The 27,241-nt window shown below is 40.3% G+C and overlaps 1 protein-coding gene across 1 annotated transcript in view; it reads right to left on the bottom strand.

The window, feature by feature from the left end:
• Positions 1-10,343: 10,343 nt before the first annotated feature.
• SLC25A17 (solute carrier family 25 member 17) overlaps positions 10,344-27,241 on the bottom strand; it is a 41,305-nt gene continuing 24,407 nt past the window's right edge. Inside the window, exons 5-9 of the mRNA XM_059081103.2 lie at positions 18,816-18,932; positions 17,133-17,278; positions 16,949-17,044; positions 15,362-15,444; positions 10,344-11,403 (exon numbers count right to left, since the gene is read on the bottom strand). Coding sequence (XP_058937086.1) covers positions 11,256-11,403; positions 15,362-15,444; positions 16,949-17,044; positions 17,133-17,278; positions 18,816-18,932 — 590 coding nt within the window. The 3' untranslated portion in view covers positions 10,344-11,255. The remainder of the gene's footprint in view (positions 11,404-15,361; positions 15,445-16,948; positions 17,045-17,132; positions 17,279-18,815; positions 18,933-27,241) is intronic.

Genomic DNA, 27,241 nt, shown 5'->3' on the forward strand with positions numbered 1-27,241 from the left:
AAGAAGGATGAGTAGGAGAAGGGGAGGAGGCCATCGTCTCTGTAAGGAAAGTTGGGAAATGTATTATTTAACTGTGTGCATAGTCACGATTCAACAAAACAGGAGTTTTGTCACCCAAAACTTTTCTGCTCACAGTGTATCCCTATTGTTTAGCAAAGTGGCTGGCACGTGGCATATGCTCAAAAATTCTTTGTTGACTTCTTGATTAGCAGAGTACCTTTGGTACAAGGCAACAATACTTATTAAGCACCATTATTAAGTCTCCTGTTAGGTACCAGAGACACAAAAATAAAAACTGCACTCTAGGACCAGCAGCACAGATGAAAAACATGTGAGAAAGATGATGCTAGCATTCTCGTTTTAATTACATACTATTCTTTCTGCTTACATAGGGCTAAGCTTGTGCATCTGCTTCTCAGCTCCCTTCTGCCTGGACACATCGCACACTTTATTCACTTCGACTAAGGAATACAGGTATCATGTTGTATTTAATGTGGGGAAATTACCAAGATGCTAAATCTTGGGGAAGCCACATCTTACTTTTTGTCAAAATACATACTATCCCAGGGATTGCAACTCTAGGTACTCTGGCTTAGACAAACCTCAATTCAACACTATACCCCACCTCCCTCAATATATACACTCATTGGACAAAAATATTTATAGAGTACTCATAATAACGCCTGGGACACAGTAATGGTGATGAGAGAAGTGTGGGCCTTTAATCTATCCAGGGAGATAGGGAAGTAAACAGAGAAATACAACTTAATGCAGAGGTTACTTGATAAGAGCTCTAGCCAGGGTATTATGTTCCAAAACTACCAAAGAAATAAAAACCACACAGTGAACTTTGTGTTAGAGACATTCTTACCCAAGTTTAACACTCAAATGATGGGCTTGTTCTTTTTAACATGGGCATTACTGCATAAATCATACCTGAGGGAAAGATGCAGGGACTCACAGACTTGAAAGAGTTAAATTCTTAGTAAATATGTCAACCAAGTAGGAAAAAAGATTCCAGTTGTTGTTTTTTTTTTTTTTTCATTGCCTGCACACTGAATCTACCTTCCATTTTTGGAAAAAAAGAGAAATAGTACTGGTAAGCTTTTGAACTTACTTGCTAAGTTGCTTATTAAACTAACAATCAAAACCACCAAGTGGGGCTTCCCTGGTGGCGCAATGGCTGAGAGTCCGCCTGCCGATGCAGGGGTCGCGGGTTCGTGCCCCGGTCCGGGAAGATCCCACGTGCCGCGGAGCGGCTGGGCCCGTGAGCCATGGCCGCTGAGCCTGCGCGTCTGGAACCTGTGCTCCACAACGAGAGAGGCCACAACAGTGAGAGGTCTGCGTACTGCAAAAAAACCACAAACAAACAAACAAAAAATCCCACCAAGTGGCTATAATGTATCTACTTCAAACCCTGGGTCCTCTGGCATAGTATATTCCTCAAGTCCTCCTTTGAGAGTAACAGGCTCACTTCTTCTAGGAAGACAGCGTGGTGTTGTGGGAAAGAATGGGACTTGGCGTCAGAAGACCTGTGTTTGAGTCCTACTCTGTCACTCTTTGTGTGCCCGTGAACAAGTCATTTCACCATCTGAACCCATCTCCCCACCTGTAAAATGGAGAGCTATCATCTGCCCAATTCATCTCAGCGGTATGAAGTGAGTACCAAGTAAGACAGTAGATGCCAGATTATTTTCTAAACTATAAAGCGACGTATAAAGATTATTATTCATATCTGTATGCCAGCGCTTATCAAGTGCCCAGTATGAATGTACTAAAAAATATCTGTGAAATAAATTAGTATCTTAAACGCTCCTGGGGCACAGATCAATGAGAGCTCTAGCTGGCTGCAACTCAGAAGCCTCAATACTTAGAAAATTTATTTCAAATTATGTGGTAAGATTTACCTGTTTACATTTCTTTTAAAAGATTTTTTTTCTGTGGGCCATTTCTAAAGTCTTTATTGAGTTTGTTACAACACTGCTTCCGTTTTTTTATGTTTTGGTTTTTTTGGCCCCGAGGCACATGGGATCCTAGTTCCCCAACCAGGGATCGAACCCGCATCCCCTGCATTGGAAGGCAAAGTCTCAACCACTGGACCGCCAGGGGAGTCCCTACCTGTTGACATTAAAAAAAATACTTGTCTAGTAAAGATTTAAATTGATTTTTAAATTCATGGGTTATCAAAATGCCTTTTACGTCTTTTCTTTCCTGCTCTGCCTTTTAATCATTTTTCTGCCTATTGGCAATTCTATCAGATGGTGAACAGAAACGAGGGAGTCACGCAACTGCAGATCAGTCAATTTTGCACGTTTTTATTAGTGTCAGTAAAGACCAGTAAAGAGGTGGATGCTACTGGACAAAGGCTGTGTCCATTGTTTCTCTGTCTTCAATTTCTATAAAGATTGAGAGCTGCCAGCTTTAATATCTGGCCAAGAGAAGGTTATAAATTGTGGATGACAAATTAAAAGTTTAGGCATATGCTTGGGGAAAGGAAAAAGTAAAAGAATATAATTTCAGCAAAATACTACCTACTCCATTCTTCGCTTTTATAGATAAAATGGGCGCTTCAAGGGAGTGCTCCACCAAGGTCAAGCCACAGGTCCTATGCAGATTGCTCATCGAGTCTAAGGATGCTTCTCTTTTTGGTTTAACTGGGAACAAATTTCACTAAGCATCTCTGACAGCAGTGATTTATCATGATGATAAAGGAGGCTGACTGCAATGCCCTCTGGTGGCCTAAAGGTTTCGCCATATCTGCAGCTGCATAAAACAAAAACAAAAAAACAGCCATTTTCTATCAAATAGCTTACTTATAAATTAAAAAGTCAACAAAGATAAATTGTAAAAGTCTTCTTTGCTTTTCATAACGATCATAATCATAAAGCATTTTTACAGAGGCACTTGCCCAATGTGACCCCATGTTCATGGTGATTCAGAAAATGATTAATAGCAAGTGCCTGCCCTCTAGAATTTGTCATCTAACAAAGGCACAGGAGCAAGGATACAGACTTGGAACCAAGGCTCAAAGGGGAGAACCTTTGTAGAAGGATGAAATAAGATAATTTATGTAAAGCATCTAGTATGGCAACTGGCGCATGGTAGGTACTCAATAAATTATTATGTTTTAGTATGTGATATTCAATGATCCCAGCCATCTGCTGGAATAAATCTAATTTTCAGCAAATCTAAACTCCTATTATGATTACTTTTGATATACCTCATTTAACTTTGAATTTCACAGGACTGTTATGAGAATTAAATGAAAAAGCATGTAAAGCTCAGCCCCTGGCAAACGACAACTCTTCTTCCCTTTCATACTCAGAATGGAATTCTCCTGCAGCTTGCCAAAGTAGAGGTGAGGAGAGAAAGAAAGTGTTTCCAAAGTGACAAGGAACATAAAGGAATAGATAGGATGAAGTTTTAATTTTATAACATAATTCACAGGAGGCATACCTTTTGACCTGGTAACTGGATATTCCTGGAAATTTTTCTTAAAGAAGTGATCAGAAAATATAAAAGGAATCATATATTAGGGATTTTATCACATTCTTTGTAATAGCAAAAAATTGGAAACCACCTAGAAGTCCATCAATAGGAGTCTAAATAATGATACATTCATACAATGCAATTCTATGTAACAAATTATGACATATTTACTGACAGCAAATTATATTTGAGATGAAAAAGTTACAAAATTAGGCATAGTTTGATCTCATTTAAAAAACCCTATCTATAAATATATCTGTGAATGTATCTATTTAAATAAGTCTGAAGATAGATATAGTTAAATATTAGCAGTGATTTCTAGGCAGTAAGAATATAGGAAGATATATAAACATATATATACAGGAATATATCTTTACTCTCTTCATTCTTCTTTTCTGAAAATTTTTTAATGATTGTGTATTATTGTTGTTAAAAAAACCCAAAAAAGCTAAAAGAAAAACTTTAAACCAAAATGAAAACAGAGATACCTCCAAGCAGTACAAGACAGTGAAAGATTATTGGATAGAATATCAGGAGGTCTGAATTCATGTTTTTGACTCCCAATCCTTTGCTATGTGACCTGAGTCAGATCTGTGTCTCCATTTCCCCATCTATACAGTATAAAAGTAATTAAAGTAATTCTTACAATAGAGAGAATAAAGTGAGAATGAGTGCATTAGGAAAAGAATCTGTAAATGCCACACCTATAAACCAGTTGTAAATTAAAAGAGAAATAGAAAGGACTTTCTCAATTTTTAAATTCCCCTTCCCTTAAGTCTTCACTGCTTTTATAATTTTTAATACACAAACAAATGTGTATTAAAATTCCCCTTCCCTTAAGTCTTCACTGCTTTTATAATTTTTAATACATGAACAAATGCACGATAAAGTACTTAGGGTTTTATCCTCAACTAGGCTCAGAACTATTTTCTAAGTAAACATGTCCATATTGATCCAGATAAAGTGCAACTCCAGACCTTGACAGTCACAGCAATTCACGATACCCTAAACTACTCTTGCTGGCCCTTCTTCATAGAGGTAGAACAAAATGATTCGTGTTATGTCTAATTTTCAAAGTATGTTTAAAATTAGATTTTAAATTCATGGAGTACAGGGGAATGTATCTTCTTTGTTTAGATCCAAATCTAACCATAGATAAAACTGTTAAGAAGGATAAGGGTCCTGATCGCCTCTTCTTCCTTGTTGCAGGTTCTCAGTAGCCACCACCATTCCAACATGTGTTCAACTCAAGAGATCTAGGTTGGGAAGCTTCTGTATCCAATTCAAACCAATGTACAAATAATAAAGCATCACCCTCATTCTACTTTGCAAAACTACTTATTTCCTCCATCAGGAAGGTCCTCTAACTTCCCTGGTGGTCCAGTGGCTAAGATTCTGTGCTCCCAACGTAGGGAGCCCATATTTGATCCCTGGTCAGGGAACTACATCTCACATGCCGCAACTGAGAGTTCGTATGCCACAACTAGAGACCCCGTGCAGCCAAATAAATAAGTAAATATTTTTAAAAATAAATAAACAGTGGCCTAATTATCTTTAAAAAAAGGTCCTCTACCCATTACTTGGCGTGCTCTTTTTTAAATAAATTTATTTATTTATGGCTGTGTTGGGTCTTCGTTGCTGTGCGTGGGCTTTCTCTAGTTGTGGTGAGTGGGGGCTACTTTTCGTTGCTGTGCACGGGCTTCTCATTGCAGTGGCTTCTCTTGTTGCCAAGCATGGGCTCTAGGCACGTGGGCTTCAGTAATTGTGACACACAGGCTCAGTAGTCATGGCGCACGGGCTTAGTTGCTCCGTGGCATGTGGGATTTTCCCAGACCAGGGCTCAAACCTGTGTCCCCTGCTTTGGCAGGTGGATTCTTAACCACTGCACCACCAGGAAAGTCCTACTTGGTGTGTTCTTAATTCAAATGTTGCCTTCTGATTACACAGACCAAGACAGAGGTGGGCCCAGCCTCTCCATGCTCCCAAAGCAACTCCTGAACATATACATTACTTTTTTTTTTTTTTGGCAATGCCACTTGTCTTGTGGGATTTTAGTTCCCCAACCAGGGATTGAACCCAGGCCCTCGGCAATGAAAGTGCAGAGTCCTAACCACTGGACTACCAGGGAGTTCCCTACATTACATTTCTTATGAGCTCATTAGTGGTAGAATTCCAAGTTGTTTTTTGTCTGACCCCCATGCAAAACAATGAGCTACATAAGGGCAGAGACTAAGTATTATTCATCTGGGTAATCCCAGCAAACTGCCATAGTGCTTGGATATGGGAGGTAATCAAAAACGATTTCTTGAATAAATGAATAGAGTGTTATTCCTAGAATAGGAATTTGCAATTTAATAAGGTCCTACATACCACACCCACATAGGGGAATCACCTACATGGCTGCCAATCTACTCTGTCAATATGTTCTACAGAAACTAAAGCAAAACAAGAATGAAGTGCACATGGAAGAATTAGATAAGCAATACCACTACAGTTAGATAATTTTGGTGACTACGATTAAAGCAAAGAAATAATGGATCTTTAAAGCTTAAAAAAGCCAAATGACTAGCAAAATAAAGTATACTTCAAAAAAGTGTGAACTAATTAATCTAAGGAAAAGAAATATGAAAAACTGATAATCAACGACCGAGAAAATGCCACAGGACAAGAATTCTAAAATACGTAAACTCATAATTAACAGATGCACTTGACTGGAAAAAGATCAGCACTATCTTTAGCCAAAAACACTCGTGCGACAACCGAGTGCCTACCCTGAGTGACACTCCACTTGAAAGTCTCGTTTCCTGTGCTGGAAGAAGTTGGTATCTAGGGGAAGACAGAGATACTGCGATTCAAAACTCAATGGAGTAGGTCAATGATAGACATATGTACAAAATAGTAAAGGAGTACAAAAGTCTTTGGAGGTGGGTGAGTAGGAGGAAGTGAAGTTCCAGGAAGGCTTCCAGGAAGAGCTAATGCCTGATCCAGGCAGTTCACCAAGAATAGTAGGAAGAGATTCCTGCAACTATAAACACAGGCACTGAAGCAAGAAACAGCATGGATTTATGGAGCCACCCTTGGATACAAAGGCCACAGGCTTTCCTTGAGACTTGTAGCATCATCCTGGGGTTCAGATAGTTCATTACAGAATTACATATCTTCAATCATATGCCCCTCTAGGTTGTAAAAGGGAACCATGCCCAGGATTAGCTTACTTTTAAGCATATCTGAGGGATGTAGTGTGGCTATGCAGAAAGTCCTGGAGTCAGCCTAAATCTTAAATCCTGACCCTCAATCACTGAGTGACCATAGATAAGTTACTCTTGAAGCCTTAACTAGTTTATCTGTTAATGGGAATGAACCTCAGATATTTAGAGTTATTACAAAGATATCAAGATGTATGTAAGTTAATTGTGCCTGGCACTTACCAGGCACTAATGCATGGAAGTTCCATTACCCATTTTCACGGGTAGTTCCAAACCGAGTTTTCCTTCCCTTTCTCCAGATTGGACCTCATCTGCTGGGTTCCACAGTTCACTGCCCAGTCTATGAACATTTTTTGAGCATGTCTCCCCGAGTGCTGTGCTAGGCACTGGTGCTTTGTCCCTCCCTCCCCTGAACCTTCTATCCATCTCCTAATCTCTCCTTCACTCTGTCTTTACATAGTAATTTTCTTTCTTTTCTTCTCTCACCTAGCCCATGGATGAGTTATTTTCTTGTCTCTTATGTCCCAGTGAACATAGTTTTCAGGGGCTACCCGTATGCCCCATAAACATCAGCACTAACCCAAGGCCCTTTCATTTCTATAGTGGTAAAAACCCTGTGGGGGTCACATTAATTACATTCACTGCATATATAAATATCCTACAAGTGAATCTTCACATGTATTTGGTATTCTGGTGACAGTCAACACTGCCAGGTAAGTCATTTACCTGCCCAGAGGGAGGGCTCTCCAGAGATGTGTGGCATTTGGACCCATGAAGTCACAATTCTTTAGCTTTTCCCGAGAGCCAAGATGAGACGCTAGCTCAGCCAGTGAGTTTCTGCTGCTGAACCTCGTATTTTACCGATGAACTGATAAATGCTTGGGGGCCTTAATCTGAATACTGGATAAAACATTAACTTTTTAGATTTGGCTTCACTTTTGAGGAGGTACACAAAAGCCTCCCAGAAAAGAAATGTTCACAATTAAAACAAATGGAAACAGGAAACACTGCCCCAAAGTAAAACCTAGAAGGTTTTCTTGGTTCAAATAGCATTTATCTGATGGATGTTTTAGTGATAGATGTTTACTAGACTTACTGTGGTGATCATTTTGCAATATATATGTACATCAAATCACTATGTTGTACATCTGAAACAAATAAAATGTTATATGTTAATTACATCTGAATAGAAAACCCCGGCATTTATTAAGCACATTTATACATCATGTACTCTGCCAGATGCGTATATATATATATATGTATATCTACATCCTCATCTATATATATATATATATATATATATATATGCCAGATGCATATATATGTATACCTACATCATATATATATGTATATCTACATCCTATTCTAAAGATTAAAGAAAAATTTTAAAAAATATATAAAACAGCCTTGCGCGGTAATCATTTCTATTAGACAAAGAAACACATAAAGACTAAGAAAGGTGAGGAAATGACTTGTCTGTGGCCACAATGCTTTTAAGTGATAGAATGAAAATCTGAACCCAGATCTGGCTCAAAATCCAGTGTGCTTTCCGCTGAACCACAGTTGCATCTATTCAAACAGTCATATCCCTCATCAATAATAATCTTATAATAATAGTCATCACTAACATTTATCTAGCTTTTCTCATGTGGCAAGCCTTGTGCTAAGAAATTTTTGTATATGATCTCATTTAATCCTCACAATCACCCTATGAGGTAGGTTTATCAAGATCTCCACTTCAGGGTTGAGAAAACTGAGTTTTATACCAGTTCAGCAATTGCTTTGTTCCCACAGCTTGTAAAGAGCAGGATCAGAGTTGAACCTAGATCTGTCTAATTCCAGAACCTATTCTTATAATCATTACACTAGACTGCAGGAAACTCAACTTTAGTCCTGACTCCAACCAGGCAAGTCATTTGATAGTTCTGTCTCAATTTCCTTGTTAATTAAACGGGGATACCGTTACTCGTCCTCACCTATTTCACAGAGATATTGGGGTTATAAAATGAGAACGTGTACAAGCTTTAAGGGAAATTGCTATATAAATCTAGGGTTGTCACAAGTTTCACTCAGGTCTTCCCTCTCCCACGATCATAAAGGGAATTAGCTGGCATCATTAGCTCTCAAACATCCTCTGAAGTGGGTAGTGAGTATTATTATCTCCACTTATCAAAAAGCTGAAGCACAAGGAGATGTCGTAACTTGCTAGTCAGTGACAGAACTGGGAATAAAACCCAAGATTCTAACTCCCACTGCTTTCGTTCTTATGGTAAATCCTATTTCTGCATTTCAAACTTAATTGTAAAATAGACAAGGGTGGAAATATTAGTGTCCACTTAAAAACACAGATTAAATTTTCTACTGAGGTGACACTAACATAATCCCTAAGGCTCTTAATCCTCACATTCTAGAGAAACCTCAAAAAGAATCAAAAAGAAAAAAATTTTCCATTCCCTTAGTATAGACTTCGGCTCCTTAGTTTTCTCAAGTAACTTATTAATAATCACAGGTTACAAAACCGGGTGAGTCATTACCTAGTTTCAACTATGCAGTGAGTCTGTAAGCTTCCAAAGGGAATCTAAACCACATTATGAAATTGTTCCTTTATAAAATCAGAAAAGAAAGAAGCATCAAATACATTCTCACATCATAAACATCTAATATAACTATATAATCTGACTTGGAAATTATTTTAACATACCAACAATACACAATACCCTGAGCTCAAAATTCAAGTTCCAAAGTGAACATCAAAATTAAAATAGTAACAAAAGTACACATGGCACCTTTATGTTCCTTCTTCTCCCATGCTCCCCGCCCAAGCCTCGCCACAGACACATCACATACCTGAATATAAAATAAAAAGTAGTAATGGGGCCAATTCTCTGTCTTCAGTTCTCTAGCTTAAATAGGGGAGTGCTCAGTCTAACTCCCAGGTTATCAGTTCCTCTTTAGTTCTTGTTTTCTAGAACAGCACAGTGATCTTTCAATTATTACTAGTTTAATAATCACATATTTTGAAATTACCACAGGGACCAGAGGAGAAATAAGAGAAAGAAATTTCCACTCTCAAAATTGAATTTAAATACTGGAGTCCACAGACACTTGATTATTACTCTCTCTGACTCGGACTGAATTAGACTTATAAATGAAAAACCTGTCATTGTGTTATAGGGACAAAAACTAAGTCAAAAACTAAGTCAAACTAAGTAGAGCTAAGCTGTTGTTCTACTCATGTCGAGGGAGTTTGCTTCTTGAGTGCCTTGAGATGTCTAAATTCATTGCTGGCCACATAATAAAAGTCCTACGAACCTGCACATGTGCTACGAGGTGAAAGTAAATGATGACATAGGACTCCGAGTTTTTTCAGAGGTTGCTCTAATACATTAGTCTATCTTTGCTTTGAGAACAATCTTTGTCTTGGTTTCCATAATTGAAACTAACTGTATCTTCTGCGGGGTCAAGAGCCCTAAGGTCTCTTGAACTTTGATGTGAGTACAAATCACCTAGGTATCTTGTTAAAATGCAGAATATGATTCAGAAGATCTGGGACTGCATGTCCAATAAGCACCCACATGATGGTGATGCTATTGCTTGAGGCACCACTCTTTGAGTAGCAGGACTCTAAGGAATGTTTCCAAATAGAAATAACCTCAATCAAGTTTATTCTCAAAATATACAGTCTCTACCAAGAGTTTATAAAAGAAGATAATATTCCAGAGCCTAAACAAGGTATCTACTCCCTCCCCCTTTTCTGTGATTTTTACCAGCTGCTTGTAAACTCAGTGTTAATACTGTAAAGGGCAACTTTTAAGAATGACTTCTGTGCCGACAATTTATTGGGGCCTATATGGATGAACGTAAAACCTCAAGTTTGGTAATGAAAAGGTTGATTCAAAAGAAATATTTTAAAATTATGTCAAATACTAAATAAGTGACATTTACAAATAGTTTATAAGAGAATCATTTGGAATTAATAATTTTCATTTCCCCCACAAAATAAATAGCTCACACACTAAAGAAGATATCTTTCCTTAAGCAGGAGGAAAAAAAATGCCAAGAAAAATAAAGTCATGCTTATGGCATAGTCATAACATTTTTAGTGAAGAAAATACCAAGATGAAGACATACAAAAGTATATGAGGAGAATTAACATGGTAGCAAATTTGCCCTAGGACCTGGGGGAGGGTTCAAGGGAAAGGGACCATCTGGCAAATCTAAAAAATACTTTACCTGGAAAAGATTATACATGAGAGCAAGAGTCCATCCCCCTCAAAAAAGTCAATAAACCCCCATAAACTTTCATTTTTAGGTTTTCAATGATGTTTTCTTTTCATATGGCCATTGGCCCAAACTCCCCCACAAAATTCAACCAACCATCATAAAAACTAAGTTGGTAACAGGTCAAGCTGGCTATACTCCATGTGTAAACTTAGATGCATTTCAAGCCAGAGGGTAAAATTCTCAGTGGAAGGAGCAAGAAAAAGGGGAACCGCTTCTCTTCACAGAGAAGGATCCCCTGTCTTGAGCATCTCTGAGCGCCTGGCGGTGGAAGATGCCTCAGCGCTTCCGTGCGCTCTTCAGCCCCATGACCGTGAAGGTAGCAGCCGTCAGTTTCTCATAAACGAGGAACATGAGAGCAGCAGTGAGGACTGTCTGCAGCAGTTTGGCTTCAAGGCCTTTGTAGAGTCCCATTATTCCAAAACGCCTAAAAGGAAAGAGGTGAGAAAAAACAGAAGGTTTTCAAAGAAACAATACTATTTTGCAAAGGTTTATTCTTAGGATAAAAAGAAGCAATGGAAGTTTTAGATATAACGGACTTCTGTTGTTTAAGTACTTTTATTTATTTATTTATTTTTGCGGTACGCGGGCCTCTCACTGTTGTGGCCTCTCCCGTTGCGGAGCACAGGCTCCGGACGCGCAGGCTCAGCGGCCATGGCTCACGGGCCCAGCCGCTCCGCGGCACGTGGGATCTTCCCAGACCGGGGCACGAACCCACGTCCCCTGCATTGGCAGGCGGACTCTCAACCACTGCACCACCACGGAAGCTCTCATCTGTATTCTTTAATAAACTGGTAAACGTACGTGTTTCCCTTTCCCTGAGTTCTGTGAGCTGCTCTAGCAAACAATCATACCCAAGGGGGGAGGAGGTCATGGCAACCTCCAATTCGTAGCCAAGTCAGACAGAAGTTTTGTGTAACCTGGGGACCGACCACCTGTGACTGTCATCTGAAGTGAGGGTCAGCATCCTAGGACTGAGCCCTTCCTTAACCTGTGGGATCTAATGCTAGATCCCGGGTACGCAGCAGCAGAACGGAGTTAAATCACGGGACGCCTGGCTCCTATCACACAGAACTGCCTAGTGCGGGGAACCCCCCACGCAACGTCTGGTGACCGGAAGTGCCAGAAGTGAAGTGCTCTGTGTCAGTAGTAAAGGAAAGATACACAGTAGTGTCGATTTTCTTTACATCCACTCACATCAGAGTCACCAGGGTCTGTTTAGAAATGAAGATTGCCAGGCCCCCGCTCCAGAGGGGAGGCATGAATCTGTACTTTAGTAAGCACTTCAGGTGTTCTTAATCAATCAAAAGTTTGGAGAGGCCTGGCATGGTATACTGCACTGTCCGATATATGGTAGCTACTAGCCACACGTGATCATTGAAATTTAAATAAAATTTAAAATTCAGTTTCTCAATTGTACTGGCAGTATTTCAAGTGCTTAACAGCCACACGTGGTTGGTGGCAACCCTACTGAACAGAACAGGTATTTCCATCATTGTAGAACGTTCTAGTGGATGAACATACATTCAATGGTTCCTGAGCGCTTACTGAGCGTATGAGTTTGAACATCTGGCTCTGCCTGCATCTGTCTGGTGTTGGGCAAGTCACTTTCTCTAAACCTGCTTCCTGATCTGTAAAAATGGGAATATAGTCACCCTTCTACACGCACAGGCTGAGTGAGAACCAAACGAGATGAAAGATGTAAAAACATGCTGAATTTCAAAACTATATAACTCTAAAGATTTCCTGTTGACACTACCTTCTTAACTACATCTTTCTTAACTCTCAGAATGCTGGTAGAAATGGAGATGGGTATCATCTTTTTGGGTCAACATGGCAATCAATACCTATCAAAATTTTGTATGTTCAAACTTCTTAAGTAATTCCACTTCAAGGAATTTTCTCTACAATTATAATAACTGAGGTATATAAAGCTAAATTTATGGACTATTCATTTGTCAATGTTTGTACAGGCAAAAAACTGGAAACAAACTAAATATTTATCATAAGTGTATTGGTCAAAAAATTATGGCATATTATGTAACAAAAAACGCAGTCATTTAAAAAAACTAGATAAATGTACAGATATTGATGTGAAGGATTGTTTGTAACATTTTTACAAAAAGACAAGGTACAAAACAGTATTACCATATGATTCCATTTATATAAAAATGAATACCCAAAATATATGTTTTATACAGTATTCTGGAAATACATGCACTTTTTGTTAACAGTGACTAACTCTTGGTAAAGAGAGAGGAGAGAAAACACAGTAGGTGTGCACGTATTTGTAGCTTTATTGAAGTTTAAATGACTTCAAGTTGATGAGTTTTGACTGACGGCTACACCCATGAAACAATCACCACATTCAAGGTAGTGAACATATCCATGACCTGAAAACGTGGCCTCATATCCCTTTGCAGTCACTCTCCCTCCACCTACTCTGGCCCTAGGCAGCCACTAATATGTTTTCTGTCACTGTAGATTATTTGCATTTGCTAAGTTTTATGTAAGTGGAATCATACAGTATGAAATCTTTTTCATACTGACCTCTTCTACTCAGAAAAATTATTTTGAGATCCATCCACGTTTTTGCATGTATCAGTAATTATTTCTTTTTCCTTTCTGAATAGTATTCCACTGTCTAGGTATACCACAACTTGTATCTACTCATCTGATGATGGACATCTGGGGTGTTTCCAGTTTTTGACTCTCACAAAGAAAGCCGTTATTAACATTTATGCACAGGTCTTCGTGTAGATGCATTTCATTTGTCTTGGGTAAAGACCCTGAAGAGGAATGGCTGGGTCTATGGTAGGTGTACGTTTAGCTTTATCAGAAAATATGCCAAATTGCGTTCCAAAGTGGTTGTGCCATTCTAATTTCCCACCAGCATAGGAAAGTTCTGGTCACTTCACATTCTTGCCAACACTTGGTATGCTCAGCATTTATTTTTTACTTTGTACCAATTCTTTATCTTTGATTTTATTTTTTATCCCAAGTATATTCTATCTTTATAATAAATTTATTTAAAAATATCTTACATCTAGAAACAGTAATAAAGTTACAGCAGCTTTTGCTTCAAAGGTGCTGACCTATTTGACTTCCCTAGGGATCAGTTTCTTTAAATGAAATGGGGAAATGACGACAGTCTCTGCCTCATAGGGCCGTTGTTAGGAGTAAGTGAGATTAGCCAGGCAGGGCGTCTGGCTTAGCGTCTGCCACACAGCAAACACTCAACAGTGTCAGCTGCTCTCATCGTCATCACCGTTGTCATCATTATGATGATAAAACTGTTGAAACTCCTCCTACTCTTCCCTCCTTTTCCGGCTGTGACTGCTGCTCCCTAACAGCTGCTTATTTCTACCTATGAGAGGTCACAGGATATGTCATCGATGGAGGACTACTCAGCAGAGTGGTCTCTATATTAGATTACAGGAGGGCTCTCTCTTTATAAAAATTATATGTTTCAGGTATACCGCATTATAATTTGACATCTGTATACACTACACAGTGATCACCACCACAAGTCCAGTAACCATCCGTTACTGTACAGCTGACTCCTTTCACCCATTTTGCCCGCCCTTGAACCCTCTTCCTCTCTGGTAACCACTAGTCTGTTCTGTGCATCTGTGAGCTTGTTTGTTTGTTTTTAGATTCCACATATGAGTGAAATCACATGTTTGTCTTTCTCTGCCTGACTTACTTCATAATACCTTCAAGGTCCATCCATGTTGTTGCAAATGGCAGGATTTCATAGGAGGATTCCCTTTCTAAAGGAGTACTGAATCTTTGTAACTAACAAAGAATAAGGACCTAAACTTTTCCATAATTTCCCAAAATGCTGTCATATCTCACTTAGCCCCTAAAGTCAGAAATGTCTGAGCACAGCAGGCAAGGGAGAGGTTTCTAGGCTGCCACTGCCAAGGCAGAAGTGCAAGGTAAGCAAATCCAACCACTTCTTGGCAGAGACGGCTGTTAAAAGAGAGGACAGAGGGCTTCCCTGGTGGCGCAGTGGTTAAGAATCCGCCTGCCAAGGCAGGGGACACGGGTGCGAGCCCTGGTCCGGGAAGATCCCACATGGCGCGAAGCAAGTAAGCCCGTGCTCCACAACTACTCAGCCTGCACTCTGGAGCCTGTGAGCCACAACTACTGAGCCCGCGTGCCACAACCACTGAACTCTGCGTGCCTAGAGTCCGTGTTCCACAACAAGAGAAGCCACCACAATGAGAAGCCCGTGCACCATAACCAAGAGTAGCCCCTGCTCACCGCAACTAGAGAAAGCCCGCGCGCAGCAAAGAAGACCCAACACAGACTAAAATAAAATAATTTTTTTTTTTTTAAATAAAAGAGAGGACAGGATGTGAACCATCTACAAAGCTCACCTTACTCGTTGGTGGAGGAGATAGAGAATGTTCCGAAGACTCCCCAGCATTCTGTTTTCTGGGTTCAGTCTGTGATGTCCAAACTGGGGAAGAAGAAAAAAAGATAAATAATTACTGCTTGCTACCGCTTTCTTTATCTCAATTTCCGCTTGCAGAGGAAATTATGTTGGAGTAACATGTTACAGCATATGGTAATAAAAATATCCATTAGTATTTCGATTTTTTTTTTTTTTTTTTTTGCGGTACGCGGGCCTCTCACTGCTGGGGCCTCTCCCGTTGCCGAGCACAGGCTCCGGACACGCAGGCTCAGTGGCCATGGCTCACGGGCCCAGCCGCTCCGCGGCACGTGGGATCCTCCCGGACCGGGGCACAAACCCGTGTCCCCTGCATCGGCAGGCAGACTCCCAACCACTGCGCCACCAGGGAAGCCCAGTATTTAGATTTAATTAATCCTCTTATTTCACTGACATATATAAAATATTTCAATGAAATAAGTGAAAATAAGAAATATTTTTTCAATGAAGCAAGCATGAGAATTTTCATTTTACAGAGAATCATGGGGAAAATTCTACCTCAAAAGAAAAAGCCGGGCTTCCCTGGTGGCTCAGTGGTTGAGAGTCCGCCTGCTCATGCAGGGGACGCGGGTTCATGCCCCGGTCCGGGAAGATCCCACCTGCCGCGGAGCGGCTGGGCCCGTGAGCCATGGCCGCTGAGCCTGCGCGTCCGGAGCCTGTGCTCCGCAACGGGAGAGGCCACAACAGTGAGAGGCCCGCCTAGCACCAAAAAAAAAAAAAAAAAAAAAAAAAAAAAAAAAAAAAAAATTTCAGTGAATAAATAACTGAATGAATGAAAAGCTACAAATTTGAAAGTGCTTCAGAAAAGCTAAATCATTCATTCCTCCTAAATGAATCTCTGATTTTGTAAAGGATAATCCACCCTGGGCACCAAGCAAATCAACTTGAATGTGAAGGAAGCAAACTTATATTTTCCTGAGGTCTTTAAAGAACTTCTGGGACTTCCCTGGAGGCGCAGTGGTTAAGAATCTGCCTGCTAATGCAGGGGAAACAGGTACGAGCCCTAGTTGGGGAAGATCCCACATGCCGTGGAGCAACTAAGCCCGTGCGCCACAACTACTGAGCCTGCGCTCTAGAGCCCGCGAGACACAACTACTGAAGCCCACACGCCTAGTGCCCGTGCTCTGCCACGAGAAGCCACTGCAATGAGAAGCCCGCGCACCGCAACAACGAGTAGCCCCTGCTCACTGCAGCTAGACAAAGCCTGCAAGCAGCAACGAAGACCCAACGCAGCCATAAATAAATAAATAAAAAATAAGAATAAAGAACGTCTTCCATATTTGGGTTTTCTGAGACAGCATGTTACCAAAGAAACCACAAATGTAAACTTCGTTCCAAACCAAATAGGAAACCAACTGACAGCCAGCCTGGTTAGCAAAATATCAAATAATGGAAAAAATGGATGAGGAATGCTCCGGACTACTTTATTGCTTTATTAACATTGCTTCAAACAGGGAAACCACGTATTTTAGAATGTTCTTTGACTAAATGCAGGGAGAACCCTGGCACTCACCCTCAGAATTGACTGTACTGTCTGCAGAGGATAGGTGACCGTGGTGGCAATTGCTTTGGCTATTGCACCGATGATGAACACGTCCAAAGAAGAAAGCTGGAAAGCAAAGGAAGAACAAACTGCATCAATCTAAACAGCAAGAAGGTGTCAGGGATTGTCTGCTGCTTTCAGAATCAGGGCTTACCTTCATTCGTTTCTTTAAAAGCTGCCGTTTTAAACCTTCATAAAACATGAATTGGATGGCAGGATTGAAGACCAACAGCAAGGAGGGAAATGTGCCATTCCATAAAGCCAGGATTCCTTCATCGCGAATGATCTGGTGGAAAGCATCTGAGCAAGAAATCAAGGACCTTTGATGACAATCCCCTAACTAGAGAAGACAATGTACTCAGAACACAAACCTGATTCTATCAGTATTCTATGATACTGATTCTATCAAGATTTCCCTCTTGCAATGACAAGTTAATCAGTTAACTAATTTTGAATAATCATCAGATAGTGACCATCACCAAGTTATTGAGAGACCAATTTCACTCACAGGCAACCCTTCCTGACAAATCTGGGGTTAGCATGTCAAGTTTTCCCTAAGTAATCATCACCACCTCTGGGAACTCTGTACTACACAGAATTGTGAACTGATAGCCCACGTGTTTCACAACAAAGGTCAGTACAGAAAAAGATTAGAGGTGACTTCCCTGGTGGCGCAGTAATTGGGAATCTGCCTGCCAACGCAGCGGACATAGGTTCGAGCCCTAGTTCGGGAGGATCCCACATGCTGCGGCGCAACTAGGCCCGTGTACCACAGCTACTGAGCCTGCGCTCTGGAGCCCGCGTGCCACAGCTCTTGAAGCCCATGTGCCTGGAGCCCTGCTCCGCAACAAGAGAAGCCACCACAATGAGAAGCCCGCGTACCGCAACGAGCAGCCCCTGCTTGCCACAACTAGAGAAAGCCCATGCGCAGCAACGAAGACCCAATGCAGCCTAAATAAATAAATAAATAGATTTATAAAAAAAAGATGAGATAGTTCTCTGGAGTCCATTTTATAGGATTGCTTTATAAGAAAACCACTGTTCTCATTACAAAGATGAAAGCATGGGAAAGGAGAACCTGGCAATGTAATACTATTAAAAAGCAGAAGCTCAAAGATATCAGATGCTAATCTGGTATCTTCATCTAAAGAAAACACTAGGGAAAAAAAGCAGCAGATTGCTCTTCAGAAATTTTTTTTTTTTTTTTTTTTGTGGTCCGCAGGCCTCTCACTGTTGTGGCCTCTCCCGTTGCGGAGCACAGGCTCCGGACGCGCAGGCTCAGCGGCCACGGCACACAGGCCCAGCCACTCCGCGGCACGTGGGATCTTCCCGGACCGGGGCACGAACCCGTGTCCCCTGCATCGGCAGGTGGGCTCTCAACCACTGCGCCACCAGGGAAGCCCTCTTCAGAAATATTCATCCCCTCCCACCTATACTCCATGGGATATACTCCGTGGGTATATTTCTCTACCCCTTATCTTGGGGCTTGGCCACTGGTTGTGCTTAGGCCAAGAGGATGTTAGCAGACAAAATGCAAACAGGGGCTTGAAATGTGCTTGTATGATTGGGCATGTCCTCTTGTGTTTTTGCCATCACCAAGAGAAGAATATGCTCAGGTTGGTCCCAGGAAAAGGAAGAGAGACACATGGAGCTGAGACTTCTAGGCTGGAGTCAGCCTAGATGAGTCAAATCCCTGTCAATCCAGAGACACATAAGCTGAACAAATACTTACTGTTGGGCACTGAGATTTGAGGTTGTAGCATTATCATGGCGGTAAATTCCAGATACAAAGAGAAAAGAAAATCTTTAAAAAGGAACTCACCCAGGAGACACTCACCAATAACACCACTGTAGTTGGTGGGTAAAATGTCTTCATTCCTAAATTTTGCCCCTTGCAGCTTCAGTCGGGTGTTTACTACCCAGAGCGGAGTTGTTAGCAGCACATTCACCACTCCTTTAAAAAGAAAGGGAGAGAGACAAAGGGAAAGCAAAATGTAACCTTTTAAGCTTTGCTGTCTTAGGGTAAAGCTACACACCAATGTTCCAGTTATACTTCTGCCACTGACCTACTAGGAGACCTAAGGTAAGGTGTCCCTTTGTGCCAGGGTACAACACAAGCCACTACTGTTAGAAGCAGTTCAGAAGCCTTGCTGATAGCAGAATGGCTGGCAGCAGTACTTCTCCACATGAAGAGAGTACTGAGTTTCCTCAGTTGTATAATAGGAGGCAATCTGTTTGTCAATTTATATAACCACCAAAGTAGCAATTTTGATATAGTTTTAAGTACAGTTTTTAAAAACAGCTTTAAGACAGGGAAGTGACTTGTTGATCACATGCTAAATAAGTCCATGACAATACCACATCAAACACACAGTTTACAACTCTCATGTAAGTAGCCCACATGGTTTTAAGTGAGTATGGATCTACTACAATAAGTGAGAGAAAGTGTGACATTTGAAAGTGCTTCAACAGGGACTGGAGGCTCACAGAAGACTTCATCACTTGGGGAATTGGGATAGGCAGGCAGCAAGCAGCAGTTATGAATCATCATAAAAACACCTGAAACAGTTTCACAAGCATCATAATCCTTAAATCCTTACAAGTTTAAGGACGGGGATCTTGGCCGCCCAAGGTGGCCTCAGAGTGGAACAAAACAATAAGCCAGGTGCTTCTTTTTTGAAAATACATGATCCCAATTTAACACCACCTTGAGTTATTAAAATATTCCTCATCAGTCCTGAAATGATTAGAGAAAAATACCAGACAGACTCGTAACAAAGTGCCTGATACACAGTATATACTTTATAAAAGTTTGTTAAATAAATATTTAACAAGTAAACTAATGAGGAAACTCAGCAAACAATGGTATATCAAGCTATCTGGCTCTAGCCATACTCTGAAGAACCAAGAGGCACAATTATAAGGAAGAGAAATCTTCTTTTACTAAAAGCCATTTAAATACAACAGGATTAAGAACGTTTTGATTTAAGGAATCTCAAAACATACTATATATAGAAAACACCAAGGCTAAGCTTGGTGAAAACACCAGGAAATTCAAATTCTAAATATTCATTAGCTGAATGCAGTTGCAAAAGTAAGATATTTTGGCACCTCTCCTTAGAAACATTGTGAGAACACATTTCTCAAAATAAAAGGCATTATCAAATAATTTTATGAGTGGTATTTGTTATATTTTTTCACATAACACAAAGGAGTCATCTTTAGTTATGAATCAATATATTCATACATGGTCACTTGAGGCATTGAACATAATCTGAAAAAGTCTTAACTAGAGATTCTTGCTAGTCTCATTTTACAAAAGCACCAGTGCCCAAGAGGCCAAGATAGAAAACTATCAATACACTCCCATTTGCCCAGACTTTATAATGTATTCCTATTCAATATAATGTACACATCACTTTACCAAAAAAATCAACAGCCAGAAAAATCAGACTAGAAAGTGCTACTGAGCAGTCTACCGCTTATTTTTTTTTTTTAAGATGAAGACAGGAGAGCTCAGAACCAGAGATCACAAGCTGGATACTGTAGACAGGCACAGTATACATACCTTTCTAAACAAATAAAATAGGTTGCCCATTAAATAAATTCTTTGGAAATCAAAATTCCCTTCATGTTCTATTCAAGAGGTAGGCACACACAAAACATTTCAGAGGCAATGCAGCAAAGATTAAGATTTAGCCACTATTTAAAATTCTGCTTACATATCCCCATAATTAACACAGGCTGAAAGATGGAGAGGATTCTAAGGACACTGTCAAGTACAAAAATGCATCACATCATTTAAAGAAGAGAATATAAAGTCCTTGTAAGAACATTTTGTATTTCAAAGCTTTTTATCTGAGAAATTCTTTAATCCTCTAAGACAAAATAGATGGAGAGGTATTTTTTTTAACCACTGTCCTTTTATGAGTTCTGGGAAAATACCCGAGGATCCAAACTTTACTAAAAACTTGCAACCTATATAATCAAGCAAAGGACAACATTCCACGGAGGAAAAACAAGCTGCAAACGAACACGATGAGTGATTCCGACTCTGACTAAAGCACGATGGATATGGCTGCAGGATAGAGAAAGCTGTCTGCTTATTTATGTGTAGAAAATTCTTCTGCCAGTTCCAAGCCATGGTTGTTACTTCAGCTCTAAGATGGGAATATTAATACGTTACCTACTTAAGAACAGGAAATTGTTTTTCTTCCAATTCAAATGATTCTATTTTCTCTCTTCATAGAAAATCATTTATAAGAAAACAGAACCAAAATTAAAAGATGAAGAATAGTAACTGAGGGCTTCCCTGGTGGCGCAGTGGTTGGGGGTCCGCCTGCCGATGCAGGGGACACGGGTTCGTGCCCCGGTCCGGGAAGATCCCACGTGCCGCGGAGCGGCTGGGCCCGTGAGCCGTGGCCGCTGAGCCTGCGCGTCCGGAGCCTGTGCTCCGCAACGGGAGAGGCCACAACAGTGAGAGGCCCGCGTACCACACACACACAAAAAAAGTAACTGAACACAATCACTAAAATCACTCACTGATTCAAGGATAATTGAAACACAGCTATTTACTTCTGAAATATTAAAAACAAAGTTTTTTTAGTAGTGAGTCTCCTGAGTTAAGGACAGGAAACAAAAATGGAGAATGCTAACTGGGTGCACTTCTGGGGAACACGTGCAATGACCACTGAGATAAGAAAATGGCAGATCAGGGTCAGAAATCTAAGTGCTTGGCTCCTTACAAAGCAATGCAACTTGGCACACTACAGGAACAAACCTGCCTTACCAGATTTAAGGCCTAAGGACAGGAAATTAATTTCAACTGTCACAACAGTGATAACACCATTGGCATTCAAAAAGTTATTGATAAAAATTCCAATTTCATAAAAATGGCAAGTATCATCTTCATTTAAGTTATCTGTAAGGTTCTGCTCTCAAATTCTTCCCCAGGGTATTAAGCTATTTGGGCTTTCTTCTGTGAAAATAAAATAAATAGTAATAACTCTCTAAGTTCCTAGAAGAAGTGGAGTAACAATAATACTGCTCCTAGTTCTCCCCGGCGATAATGAAACTCATTCCTACAGTGACTGTAACACAATGACAGGGTTCAGAGCAGGAAGAGAAAAAGCTGTTTTAATTATTGTAAAAATGCGGTAAGCATTAAGATTTAAAAACATGTTATGAGGAGTTTAAAACTCACAAAAGTGATTTCCAAGGAATTCCCTACCTTCAGGAAAAGAGAGGACCTATAATCAGAGAATCACAGAATTATAAAGGACTATACAATTCATCTGATCAAGGGTCTCTCAACTGTGACCCTATTGACATTTGGGGCTGGATAATTATAAGTTTGGGGCGGGGCAGGGGTGCAACTGTGTAGGATGTTTAGCAGTATCCCTGGCCTTCTACCACTAGATGCCAGTAGCATCCTCCAGTTGTGACAACCAAAAATGTCTCCAGACATGGTCATATGTTCCCTGTGGATCCACTGATCTAATCCAACCACCAGGTGATTATTCACTTTATTTTTGAAAATCTCAAAAGATAGGAATTCATTCTCACCCCAATAGCCTTTTACAAGAGCTGTTAGAAAGTTTATTTTTACTGATATTAAATCTACCTTCTTAAAGCAACTGGAAACATATAAAACTAGCTAATAGGTGTTTTTTTATCTGAGGTATGAATCAGCAATTCTTAAATAACGTTACGTGTATCTTAGGAAAAGTAAATCTTTATGACCTGCAAGTCAGCCATCCGTGGCCTGCTCATCAAATACGTATTGTGTGTCTACTATGTGCTAAGTAGGTGCTGATGATACAGAAGTAAATAAAAAATGAAAATCCCTGTCCTTTTGAAGCTTATGTTCTAATGGTGTAAGACAGGATAAATGAGTAAAATATGTAGTATGTTAGAGGATAGGGTTAAGGAGAAAATTTAAGCAGAGAAGGGGGATAAAGTTTTGTGGGGTAGAAAGGGGCACCATTTTCAACAGTGTGGCCGTTTAGGGAAAGACCTTAAAGGAGGTGAGGGAGTGAACCTCGCAGTAACCAGGCAGAGGAAACAGCAGGCAGACAGGCCCCCAGGCAGAAGCATGCCAGGAGCATTCCTGGAGAAGAGGTAAGTGAGGCTTGCAGTGGGGTGAGTGAAGAGGATGGGCGGGCCAGGTGACACAGCGCTTTGTAGGACAAGGAAAGGACTCTGGCTTTTACTCTGAGTGAGAAGGGAAGCAATTGGAGTCCTTTGAACAGAGAAATAATACAATCTCACTTATGTTTTTAAAATTTATTTTATTTATTTATTTTTAGCTGCGTTGGGTCTTTGTTGCGGCGCGCAGGCTTTTTCTAGTTGCGGCGAACGGGGGCTACTCTTTGTTGCGGTGTGCGGGCTTCTCACTGCAGTGGCTTCTCTTGTTGTGGAGCACGGGCTCTAGGTGCATAGGCTTCAGTAGTTGTGGCACACGGGCTCAGTAGTTGTGGCTTGCAGACTCTGGAGCGCAGGCTCAGTAGTTGCGGCGCACGGGCTTAGTTGCTCCGCGGCATGTGGGATCTTCCCGGACCGGGACTCGAACCCATGTCCCCTGCATTGGCAGGCGGATTCTTAACTACTGCGCCACCAGGGAAGCCCTCACTTATGTTTTAACATGATCACACTGGCTGCTGTGTTGAATACATATTGAAGGGGACAAAGGAGGAAGCAGGACATCAGTTAGGAGGCTTTGAAGATAATCCTGGCAAGATTTAGTGGTGGTTTGGACACAGGTGGTAGTGGGGAAGGGGCTGAATTCTAGAAACCATATGAAGAAACAGGCAATAGGATTTGCTCACAGACTGGAGGCGGGGTCAAAGAGAAAGAGGATGAATTCAAGACTTTTGGTAGGGCAACTAGTAAAATGATGAAGATTACAGGAGGAGTGGTCCTTTAAATTGAATTCATTCATTCAACATTTAATCAGCACCTTCTGTGTATCAGGCACTGGGGATACAGAGATTTAAAAAAATGTAGTCTCTGCCCTTAAGGAGTTCATTGTCTAGTAAAAGATAAAGACAAATATGCAGACTATTGTTATCTAGCAGAGTAAGCACTGAGACAGAGGTATACACAGAGCTGGAGCACAGAGGGTAGGCACCTAACCCAGAATAAAACTTGGGGGTGGTGGACATGAGAAACAGGGAAGGCTTCCTGAAGAGGAGGTGGCTTCAGATGAGAATAAAAGGATGACTAGGAGTTAATAAGATAAAAAAAGCAGTAAGGCTGCTTCAGACTGACAACAGCAGCTGCAGAGGAATGAAGTTACTAAGGGCCCGGTCTATTCAAGGAATCACGGTTTGGCACAGGAGAACAGGAATAGGAAAGACCAAGAGAAGGAGGTAAGCAGTATCACAGCAGATCTCGTATGTTAGGCTCTTATCCTGCACGTGTACGAGGGGGGCCTTTTCTGCTGAGGGCGCCGCGACTCCATCCTACACGCAAGCGGCAGACACTGAAGGGTCTGAAGCTGGGCACAACATAATCAGATTCGGATATTAGAATAGCAGTTCTCAATCATTTCTCTGACAAGACAGGTAACAGACGATGTTCACAATCAACACAGACCCACGGGTTCTCCCTGAACGTCAAGCGTAATTCCATTCTTTTCTCACGCTCTCAAGAAAACATTTCAGAATGTAAGTGAATTAGAATGATATTAATACAGTGGGATCTCTTTTAAGCAGTTCCGTATAATGGACTCACCAGATAAACCTGTGCTCCTCTTTCCCTTTACAGGACCCACCGACAGATGCCACAGCGCGCTGACCCCTGCGGCCAGCAGGCTACTCCCTAGTGTACCCGTGCTCTTCTACTTCCATCCCACAGGGGTTGAGGCTTACCAGGAGTGATTTATGTCTTTTCTCAAACCTGCTTACGTCGGTCATATCTGTTACAGTAGGCAAAGCATTTACAGGTATGGGTTATACGAGAAAAAAAGTACAAAACTTCCATCAGTGAGTGGACATGCCTTGGCCATACAAAATATTGGAGAAGTATATATTCACATATCTTAGGTTAAAATAAAATGCTTAAGGCATGTAGGCTATTTATGATAGTCCCTACTTCCACTGACTTTTTAAAACTAACTGCCCTACCATACCAGTCTAGCTGTTTTAGGTATGGGAGGATCTATTGTAATTATAAACTGCATAAGAGTTAGAAAGAAAATGAGCAGAGCACAGTGAGAGAGAATAACAAGGGGTTGTGTGTACCTAGTAGATAATGGGATGCCAGATACAGCAAACAAACAACTTGGGACACCTAAAAAGGAGAAGATTTAATCATATATTTCATAAACTAGTAGTTTCATGGGAAGTTATATGAGTTAGTCTCTGACAGTGAGTCATACCCTTTTAAATGTAAATACATATGAACCACAGTTATCTAAAAAGTATTAAGGGACTTCCCTGGCGGTCCAGTGGATAAGACTCTGCACTCCCAATTCAGGGGACACGGGTTTGATCCCTTGTTGGGGAACTAAGATCCTGCATGCCACATGCCACACAGCGTGGGTTAAAAAAAAAAAAAAAAAAGTATTAAAATCAAGGTATTACCAATACTTGGTCTCAAGTATAAAAGATCATACCAGATTGCCATTTGTTGCAATTATGTAAAAAAGAAGATTCCTCCATCTACAGGTTGGATCTATTCTGATATTTTTTCAAGTGAACAGATCTCAAACTTGAGTTCTTTGAATTATGACACTGTTTGAAAACCATTCTTCTAGAAAGGCTACTTGAAGCGGAACTATGCAAAGTATGTTAATGAGAAAGACTTGAGAAGCAAAGAGATCAGAATAGAGCAATGGTCCAAGTGAGAGATGATGGCACTTGATTTTGGGAAATGGCTATGGACATGGAGACGAGGGAATGGATTCAAGAGATATTTAAGAGACAGACTGATGGTTCGTGAAGGCCAGACAGACATGGAGGGTTAGAGAGCACTCTCTATGAAGACTTCCAGACTTCTATCCTGAGTTACCTACCTATAAGCATTCATTTATTACCCCAGAAAATGAAACCCTGTGTGTTATACTCTTTATGTGAAAGTTGGTCTGGCGGGGGTTGGGGGTGAGGGTGGTCAAAAGGCACAAACTTCCAGTTATAAAATAAGTCAGTCATGGGGATGTGATGTACAGAAGGTGACTATACTTAATAATACAGAACGGAATATTTGAAAGTTGCTGAGAGTCTATCTTAAAAGTTCTCACCACAAGAAAAGAAAAAAAATTGTAAATATCTGTGATGATGGATGTTAACCAGACTTCTTGTGGTGATCATTTCACATTATACACAAATATTGAATCATTATGTCGTATACCTGAAACTAATAGAATATTATGTCAATTATATCGCAATTAAAAAAAAAGTTGGTCCAAGTGAAAGTTCATTATATCAAAATCAACTTGAGACTAAAATGAGTATTAAGCATAAGAAAGGCTCAGAGACCAAATAAAAAAACAGCAGTGGTCTCATATAGGTGAAGAGGAAAAATTGGGGGCCATGAATACTCCTGGCCTGGTAACTATTTTTCAATCAAATCATTTTCATTTCAAATGGACATTTACATTATTCAACTGTGTGGCTCCCACATCAGTAATTTTTCAAAGAATATATCAATAAGTGAGTCCACAAAATACTAACACTAAACATGCAACATTTAAATAAATTAATTTAGATACAGACTAGATAAACACAAAAAACCCAAAGGAAAGAGACCTACTTTTTTCCCATCTCTTTAATAAAACCCTGATTAATTCAACAAATATTTTGTTTATTTAGCAAATATTTATTGAGCTCCTACTACATGTTAGGAATTGTTCTTACTGAAAATTTAGCAAGGCAGGGGGGAACAGATATATATATATACATATGCCACAAAAGCAGGTATCATATGTATTCATTATCTTATATATGTATAGATATAACAATTACATATATAGAGATATATTTATAATTGCAATATATATTGTCTAGTAGATGTAATATATATCTTTAACTTTCTTTTTTTTTTTGGCCACATCACACGGCATGCGGGATCTTAGTTCCCTGACCAGGGATTGAACCTGTGACCCCTGCACTGGAAGCATGGAGTCTTAACCACTGGACCACCAAGGAAGCCCCTATATCTTATATATATAAAGTATATATAAGATACTGCTCTGCATCTTATATATATCTTTGATACACCATATATAGATAAAGATACCTGCTCTTACAGAGCTCATATTCC

Source organism: Kogia breviceps, chromosome 12, assembly GCF_026419965.1.
Source record: "Kogia breviceps isolate mKogBre1 chromosome 12, mKogBre1 haplotype 1, whole genome shotgun sequence".
Taxonomy (NCBI): Eukaryota; Metazoa; Chordata; class Mammalia; order Artiodactyla; family Physeteridae; genus Kogia; species Kogia breviceps.